Raw genomic sequence first — 21,865 nt, 5'->3', positions numbered from 1 at the left:
CTTTCCTATTTTCTTTTTAAATAGAAATTTGAGAATTAATTTAATTTTTTTTTTGAAAAAACCCCTTAATTTTAGATATGCAGCGAAACTCGATCAACCAAATCTTTTAACTTTCATTCACGAAGGGAAAGGGGAACTCGAAAATATGGTTTAGAACTCTCCAACAAATAGAGAGAATATAGGATGTTGTCTCTCCTCTTCTTCCTTGAAACTCTATAACTTTCATTCAGGAAGGGAAAGGGGAAGGCCACTATGTATGGGTGAGATAAGAATAGAATTGGAAAAGAGAAGAAATGATATGGAAAAGGAAGACAAAGGGGAAAGAATATTGTCGTGGAAAAGAAAGAAAAAATGATATGGAAAAGGAAGACAAAGGGGAAAGAACATGTCAGGATGACATACGGATTGATTTTTTATTTTTGATTTTTTGCAAATAGTTTAACAACTATTCAGTCTTTTGTATATGACATTTATTGACATGGTGGTTGGGATTCCAAAAATGAATCATTGAGATTATAGATCGTGTCTCTTCTTTTACTATAGAAGGAGAAGATGTTGAACCGATGGATGCAGCCTCTTGAAGAAGCTTTTGGAAATCAGCTTCTGAAGTTGTCTGGGCTAATGCTGCAAGTAGCCTTAGTGAAAGAATGAGTGATTGAATGGTTGATAAGAAGATTGTATTATGAGGAGCAAGAAGACTCTATATATAGAATACAATAAGATATTTTGAAAATCTACTTAAAAATCTGCAGAAAATCGTAATAAACCAGTAAACAAACCAAAAACTAAATCAACTTCTAAAGATTTAATCAGATAGTAACTGTAAGCAATCTAAACAAACACATGATCTTTAACACCCCTTGTTTAGATGGTGTGAACTCCAAGCTTTTTTTCTGAACACCTATCTTACTCCAATTATCTTTCTATTTAGAGGTCGATCAACCAACTCCTAGGTTTTGTTTTTCTCGATCACCGAAAGCCCCTCCTCTGACAGGTGCATCATCAACCAAAGCATCTTGTCGTTCATCTTCAGGCTCTTCTTACATGCTACCAAAGATTAAATTGTTTGGAGCATTAGAAATCTGATTCACCTTCATCAGTACTTCCCAATTCCATTGCTCATTTCCAGCAAAATGAACATCTCGGCTCACAATAACATGACTAGTGTGTGGTTGAAAAACTCTATAAGCTTTGGATATAGTGCTATGTCGAACAAAGATGCCAACTTCTGCCTTTTTGTCAAGCTTATCACGCTTGACCTGTGGAATGTAAGTGAAGCAAAGACACCCAAATACTCTAAGGAACATTAAAGAAGGCTTGTAACCATACCAAACTTCAAATGGTGTCAGGTCCTTCATAGCTTTTGTTGAAATTCGATTTTGTAAGCACACAACAGTCATTGCTGTTTTTCCCTCAAAACATTTTGGAAGATCCTTCTCATGAAGTATGCATCTTGTCATCTCCATTATAAATCTATTCCTCCTTTCACTGATGTCATTCTATTGAAGAGTGTATAGTGCTGTCAATTGATGTACAATTCCAGCCTCTTCACAAGACCTGTTAAAAATTTCTGAAGTGTACTCTTTGCCATTATCTGATCTTATAGTCTGAATCAAGCATGCACTTTCATTCTCAACTTTGGCTTTGAATATCCAAAATACACTCACAACTTCTGACTTTTGCTTCAGCAAGAAGATCCAACACATTCTTATTAGATCATCAATAAAAACAATGCAATAAAATTACCATTTAATGATGGTGTTCATTGAGGACCACAAAGATCAGTATGAACCAGCTGCAACTTTTTCGAGGCTCTCCATGCCTAATTAGGAAAGGGTTGCCTAGGTTGTTTCTCAAATTTACAAGCAAGGCAAAGAGGCATGTCATCATCAATGTCAGCTAGTTCTTCTACTAGCTTCTTTGACTACATCTGAAGCAAACCTCGATGATGAAAGCACCCAAGTCTATTGTGCTAAATCTCAATGGCACTAGCTATGGATGTTAAGGCCATCTGCTATTTCTCCATCGGATTTAGAGCAAAACTTTTTCCTTTCATTTTGACATTGAAGAAGTCTTTACCACTAGCATCTCTGATCAAGTACTGCTTATTCACAAATTATACTTTATAGCCCTTATCAAGTAACTAACCGACACTTAAGAGATTTTGATCAATTTTAGGTACAAATAAAACATCTGGAATAAATTTTGTACCTTCATAGCTTGTTATAACTACTGTGCCTTTTCCCTTAACTTCCAAATGTTCACCATTGTCAATCCTCACTCTCTTAACTTTAGTGTCTCTTAATTCCTAAAAAAATCTCCTTGTCATATGTCATATGATTTGTGCACCCACTGTCAATCAACCAGCTCTCGCTTGATTCTTTATCTGAGAAACAAGTGACCACAAACAATTGATCTTCTTCTTCTTGATCAATTACCTGTGCATCTACTTTTTTCACCTGACTTTTGACTTTGTATATCACAGCTTCATGTCCAAGTTGATTGCATTTGGAGCATTTGGCGTCAGGTCTTCTCCAACACTTGTATGGTGGATGACCTTTCTTCTCACAATGGCAGCAAGGTGGATAGAATTTTTTGAAACCTCCTCCTTTTGTCTTCTGATAATTGGCAGATGAATCTCCATTCGTCGATTGGTTTTTGAAATCTTTCTTGTTTTTATACATGATGTTGAATTGATTCTTAACAGGTAAGACACCTTCAATCACCCCTTCTTGCCTCGTAGACCTCCTTTGCTTTTGTGCTTGTAAATCATTCAAGAGCCCTGTAAGATAAATTTTTAACAGGTCTTTGGTGTTCTCCAGAGTAGTAATGGTGGCTTCAAACTTCTATGAAACAGTGACCAGCAGCTTTTCAACGATCCTGGAATCATTTAACACAGAACCAAGCAATCTCACCTTGTTGGCAATGTAGAGAAATCTGTCAGAGTACTCTTTCACCGACTTAGACTCCTTCATCTTCTGCAACTCAAAATCCCTAATCAAATTCAAGAATTTAGTTCCACGAATCCTCTCATCTAATCTTGAGATAATCCCAGATTTCCTTTGCTGTTTTGAGGGACATTATTCGCATGAAGATCATTTGAGATATAGTTGCAAATAAGTAAGCTTTTGCCTTTGATTTTGGAAATCAGCTTCTAAAGTTGTCTGGGCTACCGCGATAAGCAGCCTAGACTTTGAATTTGAGAAACTCAGTGCTTTCTTTTTTTATAAATATTAAAGGTAGCCATTTTCAGATAATTAAACCTTCACTACCTTGAGATCTGCGTGAGTAAAACTGTATTTATCCCACCATTTGATTTTGATTATCTTGAAGATCTGTTTTATTCGATTTTCAGTTTCTTTTATCTAGAAATTCCAAGTTAGAATCTAAGAAATTTGAAAGTATATGTTGAAGCGCATAGTCAATGGGAATGAATTTTTTAAGATAGTTTGATTGAAGTAGTGGAATGATTCTTGTATTGGAACAAGGAAATATATCTTTGGCAGATCCAAAGACATTCCACTATTCGATGAACCAAAATGGATAATTGATTTTATAAGCATTCTGGCATAAGTGAATGGACCATGAATTCTCGTAGTTTTGATACCAAATGACATTAAACCATGCCATCTGATAATCTCTATAAGAGAAGGAATGAGGAACAAACGGTTTTGAAAAAGTCTTCTCCGTGTATGGATCTCGATTCCAATACGTCGGATTCATGACTTTGAATATTTTTAGTTTTGAATATGTGATTTTTGAAGAATTATCGCAACTCGGAATATGAGTAATTTCAATAGATTTTGTATCGACCAAGATGAATTCATTAATTCTTCTGGTCTTATGGAGGTCTTGTGGGATATAGAAGAATCTCGATGGATATTCTTTTTTGATTATCTCATTGATTTTTGGATCGTCATACTCTGGTTCTACTAGAGCTTCTTGTAAAGATATAGATTTTGGAAGTAGGTCCTAATTTGAGGAACGGGAGAAAATCGAACGAGAACAATCGCGTTCGAGTAGGTTGAGGGGACAGAAGGTCCCTTTGAAGTGGAAGAGATAGTAGGTCTCAATGGAATAATGGCAGATGGCCGTGTTGAAGAGGCAGAAGGCCTCGACGGAGTGATAACCTCCAGTTGGTTTTGAGCAGCAAGTTTTGCTTTTGATCTGGTCACCAGCCTGAAACCAACATCTATAGCATAACTATATGCAGTCATTGGAGTAGGAGAGTTTGTAGAAGTAGTAGGCTTCTTCCGTCTTTCTTCCGATCATCGCGAGATGAAGAAGAGTGGATAGAGAGAGTGTGTTTCGAGAGTAGGAATTTTCGATATAGCAAAAAATTGAAAATCGAAGGAATTTACCAAGGAATTTTCGATTTCTTTTATAGACAAAATTTGAAAATCGAAGCCAGATAAAATTGCTTGCCATATAGCAAAAAATTATTTTGATACAAGATTCTTCACATCTATCTCTAAAAAAAATTTGGATGCTCTAGAATCCGTTTTATTAACAAAATTTTTGTTAACTAAATCGCTTTGAAACTTTTGTACACAAAGTACTATTGAAAGTTTTTTTTTTTTTTAGTTGAGTAATTTTTTTAGTAGAATTCCATATCCGGGAATGAAAACGGACAGTGGATTCTTTCTTGTCAAAAGACTGTTTCAAGATTCCTCCATATCCTATATTGGATGCGGCGGACTCCACTATTAAACTAGCATTTGATTTTATTAAAGATAGACACGAAATTGATTTGACAAGAGATTTAATTTTTTGGACTATTTTGGTGTGTTCTGTTCGGGAAAAAGATATTGAAAGAAATAGGAAAAAGATAAAATAGATAAAGTATGCAATGATTTATTATTGTTTTCTCACTCCATATTTAAAGAGTTATACAATTTCAATATTTATAGTTTTATACACTAACCAGAAATAGTAAATTATGGAAATCCAATTCAAATCTACTCACAAACTCCTAAAATCTTCTTACTTAATACTTTGAATCATATCTCAACTATCCCCTTGATTCAAAGTTGCACATCAAGTACAGAGCTTTTCTTTTGACAAAACCTTAGTAAGTATGTCTGCTTTAATCCGTATAATGTCTGTCTCAGCTTGTATACCTTTGTTTCTTTGTCATTCTTTATGAATCCCTTTAGTTGGGTAACATAGACCTCTTCTTGTAAATTTTCATCAAACTGATTAACAGGCCACCGCGATGGGCTGCAAGTCCCATGTAAATCTCCATAGAACTTTTCGTTTGGTGAGTCAACCATATCCCATGTTCCATTTTTCTCAATGGACTGCATCTCTTCTACCATGACTTTCTCAATGGACTACCTCTCTTTTACCATGGCTTTCTTTCACTCTTCTTTTTCAGTGGCTTCTTCATAACTCATAGGGTTTGAAACAGTAAGAGCAAATTGACATGATGCAAATATGTCAGCTAAAGATTTATACTTCTTTGGAGGTGTCTCATCCGAAAATTCTTCAAGAGAAGAGTTGCTATTTAGTGATGTTGAAGATGATGAATTTGACAGATTGATAGATTTTGTGTTGGAGTGGAGACACTAGGAGATGACTGGAGTTTATCCTTGTCTCTTCATCTGTAGAAACTTCAACTGTATTCTCTTTTGTATCATTATCTAATAGTTTTATTTTACCATGACTAGTTTCAACTTTCATGTCTCTTTTTCCTCAACTTGCATCTATTTTGTATTTCCAAATTGCACCTTAATTCTTTGCGTCTCATTAAGCACTTGAAATAAAGATTTGGTATCTGTCATATGGTATAAGTCACCTTTTTTTTTGGATTAATATCAATACACGTCATGAAAAGCTTTTCTTCTTCATTTTATGTTGCAAAATTCATTTGTTGATCTTTATACCAACAATCAGCTTTTGTGTGCCCATACCTTCTGCAATGACATTGTAAGACCTTCCTTATATTACGTTATTCATTGAACTGCCCTTGTTCGTCATTTCTCCATCTATCCCTATTATCACGACTACCATGGAAGCTGCGAAATCCTCCTCTTCCACGACTTCTACCTACTAAATGAATATTTTCTCTTTCGTTGCCTTCGTTGTTGGCATCCTTCACTTGTAGTGCTTTTCTTCATTCCTATCTGATGATCTATTGATTCTTGATTCATGAGCTTGAAGCGAGTCCATCAGTTCATCAACGGAGAGTATTGATAGACCCTTAACTTCTTCTATGGTAGCCATTACATGGTCAAACTTTGGAGTTAAGCTTCTCAACATCTTTACAACAATTGTTTCGTCTGAAATTTTCTCTCCATAGGTACGCATTTGACTGACTATTGTCATTGCTCTTGACAAAAAGTTAGCAATTGATTCGCCATTCGTCATGAACAGAGTTTCAAAATCACGTCTTAGAGATTGCAATTTCATTGTTATGACTTTGGAATCTACTAGAAACTCCTTTTATAGAATTAACCATGCTTGCTTTGATGTGGTTGCTGTTGCAATTCGTGAAAAAATAGTTTCATGAACTGCTTGCTGAATAATGAATAAAGCCTTGGCATCGTTTTTCTTGGTTTCTCTTAGCCTCTCATTTTCTTCTATTGTGGGTTCTAATACATCAACAAACCCGTGCTCCACCAAGTCCCATAGCTCTTGCGATCTGAGCAAGGTCTTCATCTTGATGCTCCACCACTCATATTTCTCACCATTAAAAATTGGTAACAGCGGTACAAAGGAAGAAAAACCAGCTACTACCATTTTCGTTCTGTGAAAAAAAAAATCACTCACCCTCGTGTTGACAGGAACTTGGCTCTGATACCAAATTTGTTGGGGGAAGGGATATTGGGAGAGATAGGAAAAGATAAAATAGATCAAAGCTGTAATGTTTTATTATTGTTTTCTCACCCTATATTTAAAAAGTTACACAATTTCAATATTGATAGGTTTATACACTAACCAGAAATAGTAAATCATGGAAATCCGAAATAAATTCAAATCGGCTAACAATCTTCTAAAATCTTTCCACTTTGAATACTTTGAATTATATCTCAACTACTTTAAATTATATCTCAATTTTGAATACTTTGAATCATATCTCAACTACTTTTATATCTCAATTTTGAATACTTTGAACCATATCTCAACATGTTCCTCATTTGCCACACCATGTTGAGCTGATAGCGAAAACTCTCATGTTTGCCAGTATTCAGCCCTTTTGTAAACAAGTCTCCCACTTGATCTGCTGCATCTCGATTTCTTCCTTTAGAATCTTATCTCTAATGAAATGGTAGTGCACCTCCACATGTTTTGTTCTAGCATGAAATACCGAATTTTCTGCTAGGCGAATCGCAAATTGGTTGTTGCAATGAAGTAGTATTAGATAGTCAATTTTTTAGTGCCAATCTTTCATCAAGAGTTTCAGCCAGAAACTTTCCCGAACTGCTCCAACCGCTGCTCTGTACTCTGCTTCTCTAGTTGGCAGTAATACTGTTGATTGTCTTTTGCTACACCAAGAAGTTGTTCTCGAACTGAGCTTGAACACATATCTAATGCTTAATCTTCGGGTATCGTGATATCCTTTGATATATCTCAAGGTCCATCGAGCCGCATCAAAATAAGGCTTATTCAGACTTTGCATATGTTGAAATAAAAGCTCGCTCTGATACAATAAGACTTATTGTGAAGGAGATGTCGAGAGGGGAGAGACAAGGAGACAAGGAATCCTGAAAAACCCTTTTTTTATTACACTGTACTTAAATGAGACAATTTCTCTCTGCTTGCACTGCTTTTTACGATGGAAAACAAACGTTTTCTAGAGGGTAAAATTGGTTATCCCATATCCCATCATTTTCTAACCATTATTCCTGAAATAATTGTTGGTCTCTCATTTTTCGTTTTGGCCTTTTCTTTGAAGGACTGAGTTCCAAAGCTCACTAAAATTAATAGAAAAATAAAACGACCTTTTTCATTTAAGTATATTCCAACAAAACTCCCTCGTAAACTTAAATGTTATATGCAACGATTCCACCTACGCCATTTTCATTTTCTCGAGCTCAGCCGTGGTTTCTTCAATTTCCTCTCCATGTTCTCGAGTGGCAAACTAAGCTTGTCCTTTTCTGACAAGACTTCATTTTCTCGAGAACAGCCCATTTGAGACACCAACTCCTCATTTCTCCCGTTCTCAGCCACGCTCGACTCAAACGTCATAGCTTCATTCAATTTTCTCAATTCCCTTTGCAAGTTTACAACGACATTTTCAACTTCCATTTTTGCTTCCTCCATTTCGGCTTTATCACGGGTGAGTATCTCAATCGTGTGTCGTAAATTCACTGCCTCCTGTTGGACCCGATTCAGGTTCACGTCGAGCGAGCCTCTCTGTTGAGTTAGCATCTCTATATCTTTCGCCTCCCTCGCTAGCTTGTCCACTAGAGCATTAATCTCCATTAACAATCCCTTCTCTTTCTCCACACCTTCTTCAACTTCCTTTAAAAGTTCAGAGATTACGTTCTCATTCTCTTCGTTCTCCTGTTGAGATAGGAGGAACTCTCACTCAGCTTAGCAACTTCCTTCTCTGACCTTTCAACCTTCATTTCTAACTCATTCTTTTCTTCTTCCATTCTCATCCTCTTTCTTCTTTCTTCCTCAAATTGCCTTTCCGGCCATTGGAGCTCTCTCTCTCTTTGAGCTCAAGCTCACTGTTATCCGATTGTTCATCCTTCTTTGATTTTCTCGTCTTCGATATCGTGATTTTGCCAAATTCGCTGCATATTACCTCATTTCCAACAGTTTCTACCACCTCACGACTACCGCCATCGTCTTTGGCGCCGCCATGTTCTTTTGTTTTCATCTCCTCATTTTGGGCTATCAAGAGAATGCCTTCGTTTGTTGTGTCATCCAAAGCTAGGTTGATCGTTTCTTCCACTTTTTTCTTAGCTCGACAATCTCTTGCAAAATGTCCCACCCTGCCACAATTGTAACATTTGTTGGAGTTACAATCATTCGCAAAGTGACCATATTTTTTACATTTATAACACTGGATGTTGGAATAATATCCTTGACTGCATCTTTGATTGTGTCCTCTTCCACGCCAATTTACTTGGTTGGACTGTCTCTTCTCCTTATAATATCCTTCATTACTGCTGCCTTGACCACCTCGACCATTTTCACGACTTCCACGACCTCTACCTTGAATGGTTTGAGAATAAAGTACCTTTTCATCTTTTATTGATACCTTGGTTTGAAGTGCTTAATTGAGTGACTCCTCCTTCTTCTTCTTACGTTGCTCGTGTGCCTCGAGAGAATTGACGAGCTCATCAACTGTGAACTTCACTAGGTCCTTTGACTCTTCTATCGCACATACAACATTCTCGAAGTTGTTGGTTAATGACCTCAAGATCTTCTCCATAATTCGTGTCTCAGGTAACATTTCTCGATTTTGATTTAGTTGATTTGCCACGGTCTGTACGCGCGTCATATAGTCAGATACATTTTCTGACTCCTTCATCTTCATGCTCTCCAACTCACCACGCAGAATTTGGAGACGCACTTGCTTGACTCAGTCGGTTCCTTTCAACACCTTTTCTAAAGTGAACCACGCTTCTTTTGAAGTAGTTGCCCTGACAATCTTCTCAAAGCCCGACTCGTCAATAGCCTAGAATAGCATGTATAGTGCCGCCTTATCCTTTGATCGTAATTCTTTTAATGCCTTGTTTTGTGCCACCCTATAACCCGAGGTTCCTTTAGTTCTTTAAAACCTTCTTCGATCACCTCCCATGCGTCTTGAGAATCGAGAAGAGCTTTCATTTGGATGCTCCAATTCTTATAGTTCGTCTTCGTTAATCGCGGTAACGGCATTTGACCCATCATATTCGTCATCGGCTCTGATACCAATTTGTTGAAATAAAAGCTCGCTCTGATACTAATTGTTAAAATAGCACTCACGATACTGTTAAGAAGATGTCGATAGGAGAGAGACAAGGAGACAAGAAATTCTGAAAAACCCTTTTTCTATTACAGTGTATTTAAATGAGACAATTTCTCTATGCTTGCTTTGCTTTTTTTCTAAAGGGTTAAATTAGCTATTTGTCATCATTTTCTAACCTACTATTCCTGAAATAGTTATTGGCCTCTCATTTTTTGCTCCAAGTCTGTAATTTCTTCCTCCATTGCCTACTGTCAAGCCGATTTTTTTTTAATAAACATTAAATGTTATATTTAGTTATTTTTAGCGGGTTTTAAATTCAAAAGTTAGTGGAAAAGTCTAAGAGTGTTCAAAAGTTTCATGGCTCAGGAAATAGTGGCATTCTTATGGCTATAATTAGTTTTAGAATAGCATCTGAATGCTTCTAAATACATGGTTCTTTCGATTGTGAAGAAGCAGACAGAAAAAAGAAAAAAAAAATATAGACGTAATGGAAGACGGTTTTTCACATAAACAGAGTTTTTTATTTTTTTTTATTTTTTCTTTTTTTTTTCTCTCCACTCTCAAAAGAAAAAAAATAGTGTGCATGAAATTTCTTTCACAAATTGGTAGCGGTGGAAGTCGTGGTCGTGGAAATCGTGGAAATGGTCGCGGTGGTCAAGATAGCAGTCATGAAAGATACTATAAGAAGAAGGGACAGTCGAGCAAATAAAATTGGCATGGAAGAGGACACAATCGAGGAAGAGGTGGCAGAGCAATTTATTCCAACATTCAGTGCTACAAATGTAACAAATTTTTTCACTATGCGAATGATTGTAACTCCGAAAAATGTTACACTTGTGGTAAAGTGGGGAATTTTGCAAAAGATGTCGAGCCGATAAAAATGTGGAAGAAACAACCAACCTAGCATTGGAAGATGTAACAAATGAAGGTCTTCTCTTGATGACGCAAAACGAAGATAACATCAACAACGACACTCTGTGATACCTTGACTCAGGGGCAAGCAAAAATATGTGTGGTCACGAGTACCTATTCAAAGAGATGCAAAATATTGAAGATGGTCATGTGTCATTTGGAGATGCTTTAAAGGTGGAGGTCAAAGGCCTGTTAGATAAAACATGATTTTTTCTATTTAGATTCACACGATTACATTCATTCTCCGTTTGACCATTTGACAAACACGTCGAATGGATTAACTAAGTTTTAGACGGCAATTTAGTAGGAAGTGGCACAAATTCAGTTGGCCACTCTCGATCCATTTTTAGGATAGGTTATATTTAAATAGAAAATCTGTTCACAATATTTTCACAACCTGAATTAAAGGCGCAGTCAAAATTTCATCATTCTCTCTCTTTCTTATTTTACGCATTTTATTTTTCTTCCAACAATCTGTTGTCGACAATTTCCTCTCACCGAAAAGAATGGATTTCCCGGCCGATTATTGAAATACAACAAGTGGTATCAGAGCCCGGTTGAAGCCATCGGTGTATATCATTGCAGAGGAGCCAACCTATTAACAATCAAGTTGAATAGCTCAAGTGGCTAGAGCGTTGACCTAACAACACACAGGTCTCAGGTTCGAGTAGAAGAAAATGCAAAGCGCAAAAATAAAAACACATTGTGGGGTTCATCTCGAGCAGCTGCGGAATGAGCTCTCCAAGATCCGCTTTAACTGAAGGAGGAGTCAGCTGCGGAATGAGCTCTCCAAGATCCGTCAGCTGCGGAATGAGCTCTCCAAGATCCGCTTTAACTGAAGGAGGAGTGAATGTTTGCTCAAATCAGTGAAAGAGGTGAGCAATTTTCACAACCTGAATTAAAGGCGCAGTCAAAATTTCATCATTCTCTCTCTTTCTTATTTTACGCATTTTATTTTTCTTCCAACAATCTGTTGTCGACAATTTCCTCTCACCGAAAAGAATGGATTTCCCGGCCGATTATTGAAATACAACAAGTGGTATCAGAGCCCGGTTGAAGCCATCGGTGTATATCATTGCAGAGGAGCCAACCTATTAACAATCAAGTTGAATAGCTCAAGTGGCTAGAGCGTTGACCTAACAACACACAGGTCTCAGGTTCGAGTAGAAGAAAATGCAAAGCGCAAAAATAAAAACACATTGTGGGGTTCATCTCGAGCAGCTGCGGAATGAGCTCTCCAAGATCCGCTTTAACTGAAGGAGGAGTCAGCTGCGGAATGAGCTCTCCAAGATCCGTCAGCTGCGGAATGAGCTCTCCAAGATCCGCTTTAACTGAAGGAGGAGTGAATGTTTGCTCAAATCAGTGAAAGAGGTGAGCAATTTTCACAACCTGAATTAAAGGCGCAGTCAAAATTTCATCATTCTCTCTCTTTCTTATTTTACGCATTTTATTTTTCTTCTAACAACCCGTTGTCGACAATTTCCTCCCACCGAAAAGAAAGGATTTCCCAGCCGATTATTAAAATACAACAAGGCCGAGGTACGATACATTTCTTGCAAAGGGATGGTTTAATAGGGTCAATCCAAGATGTTTATTACATACCAGACCTCAAGACCAACATATTGAGTATGGGGCAACTCACAAAGAAAGGTTACTCGATATTCTTAAAAGACCGCCTGCTACATCGGAAGAACAAGCAAGGATGTTTGGTTGCTTGAGTCGAGATTGGAAGAAATCGGATGTACAAACTGAATTTAAGAAGCATACGAGAAAATGGTTTGCTAGTCGACGTAGAAGACAAGGCATCACTGTGGCATCTCCCCTTTGGTCACCTACATCATGGCGACCTAAAAGAGTTAGTGAGGAAGAATATGGTGTACGTGCTACCCAACATGGACTACGAAGAAAAATTTTGTGAAGCATGCGAGAACCTTAATTCAAAATAAGGCTGAATTTTGGGCTAAACAATCTCTCGAGTTGATTCATACAGATATACGTGGACCAATTACCCCCGAGTCTTTCAGCGGTAAAAGGTATTTCATTTCCTTTATCAATGATTACTCACAAAAAACTTGGGTTTAGGTTTTGAAAGAAAAATTCGAGGCATTCGAGGTGTTTAAAAATTTCAAAGTGATGGTGGAGAAGGCAACTGGTAGACATATCAAAGCTATACGACCCGATAGAGGTGATGAGTATACTTCAATGACTTTCATGGAGTATTGCAAGGAGCAATGCCTAAGACGATTTCTAACCGCATCGTACACCCCTCAACAACATGGTGTGGCTGAGAGAAAAAATAGACCATTCTCGACATGGTTCGGTCAATGCTCAAGAGCAAAAGGATGCCAAAGGAATTTTGGGAAGAAGTCGTGCAATGCGCCATCTATGTGACAAATCGATGTCCACATGCGAAGTTAGATGATCAAACACCACAAGAGGCTTGGAGCGGACAAAAGTCCACAATTTCTCATTTCAAAGTATTCAGTAGTGTGGCTTATGCTCAAGTACCAGATCAACGAAGAGCGAAGATCGAAGACAAAAGCAAAAGGTATATTTTTATTGGGTATGATGAGAGGACAAAAAGATACAAGCTACTTGACCCGATAAGCAAGATGGTGATGGTGAGTCGTGATATGCGAGTAAATGAGCAAGCGAATGGGACTAGAACAATTCAACGGAAGTTAATATTGAAGTTGGAGAATCATCAGTCGTTGCACCAAGAAGTATACCAACAAACTCAGAAATGTTCGATGATGAAGATGAACCACGACAACCTAAAATATGAAGTTTGCGAGACTTGTATGATTCAACAAATGAGGTACACCTTGTATGTCTTCTGGCGGATGCTGAAAATATAAGCTTTGAAGAGGCAGTGTGAGACAAGAAGTGGCAAACTGCCATGGATGAGAAGATTAAAGCGATTTATCGCAACAATACATGAGAGTTAACAAAATTACTGGAAGAAAGTCAGTCCATTGGTATTAAGTAGGTGTTCAAGAAAAAGATGAATGCTCAAGACAAGATAGAGCAGTACAAGGTGCGACTTGTTGCGAAGGGATACATAAAAGGCGGGAATCGACTATAACGAAGTGTTTGCTCCCGTTGCAAGAATGGAGACAATCCGATTGCTCATTTTCCAAGCGGCTCAATTCAAATGGCCGATATTTCAAATGGATATCAAGTCTATTAAAATAACACTCACTAATATGTGAAGTAACTCTCACACACACTAACAATCATACGCTCCGATACTCTTTGGCCTTTTCCTACTAAAAAATAGAAACAAGCCTTCATCATTTAGGTTTATTCCAAAAAAACTTCCCCATAAATGTAAATGCTATATTCAACGATTCTACCTACGTCGTTTTCGTTTTCTCGAGCTCAGTCTTAGTTTTTTCAATTTCCTCTCCTTGTCCTCGAGCGGCAAACTAAGCTTGTCCTTTTCTGACGAGTCTTCATTTGGAGCTTCTCGAGAACAACCCATTTGAGACACCAACTCCTCATTTCTCCCATTCTCAGCCACTCTCGACTTAGACATCATAGCTTCTTTCAATTTACTCAATTCCCTTCGCAAGTCCACAACGATATTTTCCACTTCCAATTTTGCTTCCTCCATTTTGGCTTTGTCACGAGTGATTATCTCAATCGTGTGTCATAAATTAACTGCCTTTTGTTGGACTCGATTCAGGTTCTCTATATCTTTCTCCTCGCTCACTAGCTCTTCCACTAGAGCATCACAACAAGTCCTCTTTCTCCACAGCTTTTTCAATTTTCTTCTCAAGTTCAGAGATTACCTTCCCATTCTCTTCCTTCTCCTGTTTGAGATAAAAAGAACCCTCACTGATCTCAGCCACTTCCTTCTCTAATCTTTCAATCTTCATTTCTAAATCTTTCTTTTCTTCTTCCATTTTCTCTTCCATTCTCATCATCTTTCCTCTTTCTTCCTCAAATTGCTTTTCTTGCCATTGGAGCTCTCTCTCTTCGAGCTCGGGCTCTCTATTATCCCATTGTTCATCCTTCTTCGATTTTCTCGTCTTCGCTATCAAGATTTCACCAAATCCACTGCATATCACCTCATTTTCAACAATTTCCACTACCTCATGACTATTGCAATCGTCTTTCGCGTCGCCGTGTTCTTTTGTTTTCAGCTCTTCATTTTGGGCCATCACGAGAATGCCTCCGTTTGTTGCGTCATCCAAGGCTAGGTTGGTTGTTTCTTCCATCTTTTGCTCGGCTCGACAATCTCTTGCAAAATGACTCATTCTGCCACAATTGTAACATTTGTTGGAGTTACAATTAATCGCATAGTGGCCATATTTTTTACATTTATAACACGGGATGTTGGAATTATATCCTTTACCGCTTCCTTGATGGCGTCCTCTTCCATGCCAATTTGCTTGGCTCGACTGTCTCTTCTCCTTATAATTTTCTTCATTTCTGCTGTCTTGATCACCTCGACCATTCCCACGACTTCGTCGACCTCTATCTTGAACATTATGAGAGTAGAGTACCTTTTCATCTTTTATTGATGCCTTGGTCTGAAGCGCTTGACCGAGTGTCTCCTCCTTCTTCTTCTTACGTTGCTCATGTGCCTCGAGAGAACCGACGAGCTCATCAACTGTGAACTTCGCTACGTCCTTTGACTCTTCTATCACACATACAACATTCTCGAAGTTGTCGGTTAACGACCTCAAGATCTTCTCCACAACCCGTGTCTCGGGTAACATTTTTTCGTTTCGATTTAGTTGATTTAGCACGGTCTGTACGCGCGAAATGTAGTTAGATACATTTTCTGACTCCTTCATCTTCATGCTCTCCAACTCGCCACGAAGAGTTTGGAGATGCACTTGCTTGACTCGATCAATTCCTTTGAACACCTTTTCTAAAGTGTCCCACACTTCTTTTGAAGTAGTTGCCCTTACAATCTTCTCAAAGCCCACAGCTCGGAACAGCATGTATAATGTCGCCTTATCCTTTGATCGTAATTTTTTTAACGCCTTGTTTTGTGCCGCCGTATAACCCATGGTATCCTTTGGTTCTTTGAAACCTTCTTCAACCACCTCCCATGCGTCTTGAGAACCAAAAAGAGCTTTCATTTGGATGCTCCAATTCTCGTAGTTCGTCTTCGTTAATCGCGGTAGCAGCATTTGACCCATCATATTCACCATTGACTCTAATACCAATTTGTTAAAATAACACTCACTAATCTGTGAAGTAACTCTCACACACACTAACAAGCAAACGCTCTGGTACCGCTTTGTGAAAGTACTACTCGTGTACTTGTGAAGCAGATGTCGAGAAGGGAGATACGAGGAGACGAAGAGTACTGAAAGAAACCTTTTTCTATTGCTCTATACTTTTTTTTTCTCTAAACTTTTCTTTGCTCTGCTTTTACAATGGAAAACAAACGTATTTATAAGCTTTCTAAAACTAATTATGGCTATCCCATAAAACCCTCTATTTCCTAAAATAAATCTTGGTCTTTCATTTTTTAACGCTTTGGTCTTTTCCTTTACGACTGAGTTTCAAAACCCACTAAAATTAACTAGAAAATAGAAACTACCCTTCATCATTTAGGTTTATTCCAACAAAGTCTACCTCGAACAACCACCAGGGTACATGAAAATTAGAGAAGAGAAGAAGGTACTAAAATTGAAGTAGGCGCTTTACGGGTTGAAGCAAGCACCGCGAACATGGAATACTCGTATCGATACATATTTTAAGGAGAACGAGTACAAGCAATGTCCCCACGAGCATGCATTTTACACAAAGAAGAGTGGAGGTAATGTGATACTTGTTTCTCTTTATGTCGATGACCTCATTTTTTTGGTAACAATGATGCGATGATAGAAGAGTTTAAAAGCACAATGACACAAGAATTTGAGATGACAGATTTAGGCTTGTTGAAGTTTTTCCTTGGTTTGGAGGTTAAACAAGGAGAGACGAGTATTTTTATATCACAGGAGGCACATGCAAAGGAGATTTTGAAGAAGTATAAGATGGAAAACTTCAACCCGGTATCAATACCAATGGAACCAGGTGCAAAACTCTCAAAGTACGATGAAAGAAAACAAATAGATGCAAATAGGTATCGGAGTTTGGTAGGAAGCCTTCGCTATCTTACATGCACAAGGCCAGATTTTTCATTAAGTGTCAGCATTATAAGCTGGTTCATGGAGGAGCCGATTTATTCACATTGGAAGGCGTTGACGAGAGCCCTACAGTACATCCAAGGAACAGTGTCACTTGGGTTATTGTACTCGAAAACAGAAGATTACAAGTTGGTTAGTTACTCTGACAGTGATTGGTGCGGAGACATAGACGATCAAAAAAGTACGAGTTATGTATTCTTTATGGGCAACACAGCATTTACTTGGCTTTCAAAGAAACAACCGATCGTGACACTCTAGACGTGTGAAGCTGAATATGTGGCAGCATCTTGGTGTGTGTGTCACGCAATATGGCTTAGAAATTTGTTGAGCAAGATGGAGCTAAAGCAACTAGGTGCAACCGTGATTCAAGTTGACAACAAATGAGCAATTGAGTTGGCAAAGAACCTAGTGAACCATGAAAGAAGCAAACACATTGACGTTCATTTCCACTTTATCCGAGATCATGTGAAGGAAGGAAGTGTGGAATTACTGCATGTGGCAAGTTAGGATCAAGTTGCGGATATCTTTATAAAACCGCTATGAAAGTATTTTTCGACAAATACAAGAAGATGATTGACATGACAGATGGTAGGATTATTTAAGTTTATGGGGGAGTTTTGTTGAATAAACATTAAATGTTATTTTTGGTGGATTTTAAATTCAAAAGTTAGTGGTAAGGGAAAAGGCTAAGAGTGTTAAAGATGAAAGACCAAGAGTCTTCCTAGGAAATCTCTTATAGCTTATAAAATAGTGACATTCTTATGACTATAATTAGTTTTAGAAGAGCATCTAAATATGCTTATAAAAATATTATTCTTTCCATTGAGAAGAAGCAGAGAGAGAAAAAAAAAAAAGTTTTTTTTTTGTCTGCACTCTCAAAAGAAAAATAATGTGCGTGAGATTTCTTTCACAATTTCGTGATGTTTCTCCATACGTTTCTGGCTCTTTAACTTTGTATTCTACAATAGTTGCATTGACAACTTTGGATTTAACCTCTAGATTCTTTCTGATTGTCTAAGTTGTTGAGGTGTCATTTTCTTTTCACAAGGTGCGCTTGGTTGAGTCGCTTCTTGGTCACCAACATCAGTGTCACTTGAATATTCAAACACATCAACACTTGAGCAAATGTATGCAATTTGCTCCCCCATCTTCTGTGGAAGAATTTCTTCTGTTTGCTCTCTAGTCTTCTATGGAAGAATTTCTTCAGTTTGCTCTCCCGTCTTCTGTGGAAGAAGTTCTCCAGGTTGCTCTCCTGCCTTTCTGTGGAAGAAGTCTCTTCAGTGTTGTTCAAGCCTGGTATTTTAGGAGACTTTTGGTAGAAGAAAAAATCTGTCAAAAGCAATGTGGCATCCTCCAACATGAAGATGGAGGAGGAAAGGGATGCAAAGGTACTATATGCTATAGAAGAAGACCAGCTAGCACTCCTGGCAACGATGGGAGACCATATCAATTATGAGAATGACTAGATCGTTGATTCAGGATGTTCAAACCACATGACTGGTGATCAGAGAAAACTACAAGACAAGAAAGAGTACAAAGGAAGCCGTATGGTATGCACAGCAAATAACACATAGTTGTCAATTGCTCAGATTGACAATACGACAATCATGCCTTGCAATAAATCTAATACAGTGTCACTACATAATGTTTAACATGTACCGGGTATAAAGAAGAACTTGTTGTCAGTGTCACAACTAACAACATCAGGAAATTACGTCTTGTTTGGGCCAGAAGATGTAAAAGTCTATCAAGATGTTAAAATAATAGGAAAGTCGACAATAGAAGGGCGAAAAGTGGAGTCTGTTTACGTTCTATCTGCAGAGTCTGCCTATGTTGACAAGACTAGAAAGAATGAAACGACAGATCTATGGCATGCAAGATTGGGACATGTTAGCTACCATAAGTTGAAGCCGATTATGGAGAAATCCATGCTCTAATACCAGATTGTTGAACACAACTCTCTAATCCATGCTCTAATACCAGATTGTTGAACACAACTCTCTAATCCATGCTCTAATACCAGATTGTTGAACACAACTCTCTAATCCATGCTCTGATACCAGATTGTTGAACACAACTCTCTGTGAGAAACACTCGCACACTTTATTAAGACCAATCGAGAAGATAATACAAGACACTTTGTAGAATACTACTACTTTGTAATGTTTGGTATTTCTTGGGATGAAAAACTAGGTAAGGTGGAGGGGTATTTATACTATATCTACGCAATCTAGATCTAACAAATCTAAATATTTTTTTCTAAAATACCGAGATCTCTTTTCCTACAATATCTTGTATCTTTTCTAACATCTTTGCTAAAATAAATATAAAATGAGCTCGTACAATTATTGGGTTTGACTCTATTGGGCTAGTGATGATATTTTTACCCTCATTCACTTGAAGTGCATTTTCTTCCTTCCTTTCTCTGATCTATTGATTCTTGACTCATGAGCTTGAAGTGGACCCATCGATTTATCAACAAAAAATATTGATAGATTTTAGTTTCTTCTATAGCAGCCATCACTTGATCAAACTCTAGAGTTAAATTTTTCAACACATTTGCAACAATTGTTTCATCTAAAATTTTATCTATAAAGTCACACATTTGACTAACTATTGTCATTGCTCACAAATAAAAATAATAAAATAAAATAAAATAAAATAAAATAAACTACAATTTATTCACGGTTTGTCATGAGCAAAGTTTCAAAATCATATTTTAGAGATTGCAATTTTACTATTATGACATTTGAATCTCCTAGAAACTTCTTCCGTAGAATTGACTGTACTTGCTTTGATGGAGTTGGTGCTTCAATTCGTGAAAAGATAGTCTCATGAATTGCTTGGTGAATAATGAACAAAGTCTTGACATCCTTTTTCTTGGTTTCTCTCAGTTTTTCACTTTCTTTTCTTTTGTGTTCTAATACATCAACAAACTCATACTCTACCCAGTCTCATATTTCGTGCAATCTAAGCAAGGTCTTAATCTTCATGCTCCACCACTAATATTTCTCACCATTAAAAAATGGTATGAATGGTGCATAACAAGAAAAACTAGTTAATGCCATTTTCGTACCTTAGAATAATAATCACTCTCGTAATGACAAGAAGTTAGCTCCCATACCAAATTTGTTTGGAAAAAGATATTGAAAAGAGACGGTAGAAGATAAAATTAAATTAAAATTGCAAATGCTTTATTATTATTTTAGTCACTTCCAAAAAGAGTTACAAAGTTCCTTTACTAGGCTAATAGATTCACACACCCTAGTATTCAATGTAATTAAGACCGTTTCTATATTCTAAATTGTATCTATTTGCTTGTTTTGCAAAATTATAATTTCAAGGCATGCAAATATTATGGGAGAGAAACAATAATCGATACACTATTCACATTGTTCCTCTATTATTATTGTATAAATGATAGAATTATTACTTTAGATTTTTGGACAAAAATGTTGAGGGGTAAAGATTTTTTTTTTTACCAGGTAGTATATATATAGATGAACAATCAATTGTATCATATTTGTGTGACATTTGTGGTCCCATGGTCTAGTGGTTAGGACATTGGACTCTGAATCCAATAACCCGAGTTCAAATCTCGGTGGGACCTATTTTTTGTTTTTTTTTTGTTCCTAGTGGCAACACTAAAATAATAGTGACCGAGATTTTTCGTTAGGACATTTCAGAGTTTTCAAATTCAGACCGAGATTTTAATGGAGGTGCAAGCTCCCTCTAACAACGAATTTTTCATTAGGACATTTCAGAGTTCTCAAATTCAAATCCAGGCATACGTGAGTATTGAGCTCTAAATTTTTGGGTGTTTCATTCTTAAGTTTCTTCCAAATTTGAGAGTTGTAGTTCATCATTGGATCCCAAACTAATTCCTAAACGTTCTAAAAAGAATTGCCCACAACTTTCATTAAGAAATCGCGAGCCAAGAATGCCCAAATCTTATTCCCCCAATCTCACCCATCATTAACGCCTAAATAGGAAAGTGTAAAAATTCAATTTCGTGCACACAAATGAATTTGTCATTCCCACCTATCCAATAATTTTCTGAGAGTCCAAAGAGTGATTCTCAAAAAGGGCAACGAATCAAGTTCTGGAACGAGGGTAATTGAAGATTTTTTAGAATAAGGTAAGTTTTAAGGAAGTTCAAATCCTTTAGCTTCGTGATATTGAGATGAAGGTTTTTCATGAGGAAGTCAAGGTCTGAGGAAGTCTATGACGTGTTGTTGAAAGAGAGGAAATATCACGTGAAGTTTGACTAAGGACTTGTGAGCCTTGACTTCGAAATTGGACACACACATGCAAATGTGTCCCTCGAGGATCTTTCCTTTATCATTTAGGAAAGGGAAAGAAGAAGTTTACCGAATGAAATGTGGGCTAATAAGGTCTAGAACACTCCAACCAATAGAGAGAATCTTGGTTTACTCCAATGAGAGAACCAATTTCTAAGGGTATTTTGGCCGTTGATAACTCTGGTTGAGGTCCACAGAGGTCATGAGGTTGGTGATATGAAAATCACTACAAGGGGAGTAAGATTTGGATTACCTTGTTGATCGAATATCTCAAGGCAAGAACACTAGTTTGAGATTCGAATCACTCCACAAACAAGATCGACCATGTCTAGCTTGAATAGTTCTTGTTGATCAAATATCTCAGGCAAGAATACTTGTTTGAGATTCGAACTACTTCACAAGTAAAATTGGTCCTATCAAGCTTGAATGATTCTACATGCAACTTAAACAACATAGAATCGCAAAGAAACTTAGCCATTGGCTAAAGGAAAGCACAAATGCTTCTTTTACCGCATTTTTCAAGTCTCTCTTACAAAGTTAAAGTACAATGACAGATATAGTCTCAAAATGAAACCCTTCATCTTTCATTAGGC

The 21,865-nt window shown here is 37.3% G+C and overlaps 1 protein-coding gene and 1 non-coding gene across 2 annotated transcripts; one reads left to right on the top strand and one right to left on the bottom strand.

The window, feature by feature from the left end:
- Nucleotides 1–14,553: 14,553 nt before the first annotated feature.
- Nucleotides 14,554–15,987, bottom strand: LOC111450848. Its single transcript, XM_023091139.1, has 3 exons — nucleotides 15,509–15,987; nucleotides 14,893–15,082; nucleotides 14,554–14,634 (listed from the first exon to the last, which is right to left on the bottom strand). Exons 1-3 carry the CDS (start codon nucleotides 15,985–15,987, stop codon nucleotides 14,554–14,556), a joined length of 750 nt encoding a protein of 249 aa, XP_022946907.1.
- A 4,522-nt stretch (nucleotides 15,988–20,509) lies between these two features.
- On the top strand, nucleotides 20,510–20,581 carry TRNAQ-CUG. The gene has a single exon. It is a non-coding gene; the product is annotated as a tRNA-Gln (tRNA).
- The last annotated feature ends 1,284 nt before the right edge of the window (nucleotides 20,582–21,865 follow it).

Source organism: Cucurbita moschata, unplaced genomic scaffold (genome assembly GCF_002738365.1).
Source record: "Cucurbita moschata cultivar Rifu unplaced genomic scaffold, Cmos_1.0 Cmo_Scf00012, whole genome shotgun sequence".
NCBI lineage: Eukaryota > Viridiplantae > Streptophyta > Magnoliopsida > Cucurbitales > Cucurbitaceae > Cucurbita > Cucurbita moschata.
Note: the sequence above shows the minus strand (reverse complement) of the source record. Positions and strands in the feature narration are given on the sequence as shown.

Bases quoted from the DNA above. Each gene is read 5' to 3' on its own strand.
- LOC111450848 (XM_023091139.1), bottom strand. From the start codon at position 15,987: ATGGTGAATATGATGGGTCAAATGCTGCTACCGCGATTAACGAAGACG. The intron at 15,083-15,508 runs GTCGTTAACCGA...CAATTGTGGCAG, and splicing joins GTTGTGGAGAAGATCTTGAG to AATGAGTCATTTTGCAAGAG. The intron at 14,635-14,892 runs GTGATATGCAGT...TATCTCAAACAG, and splicing joins TGGAAATTGTTGAAAATGAG to GAGAAGGAAGAGAATGGGAA.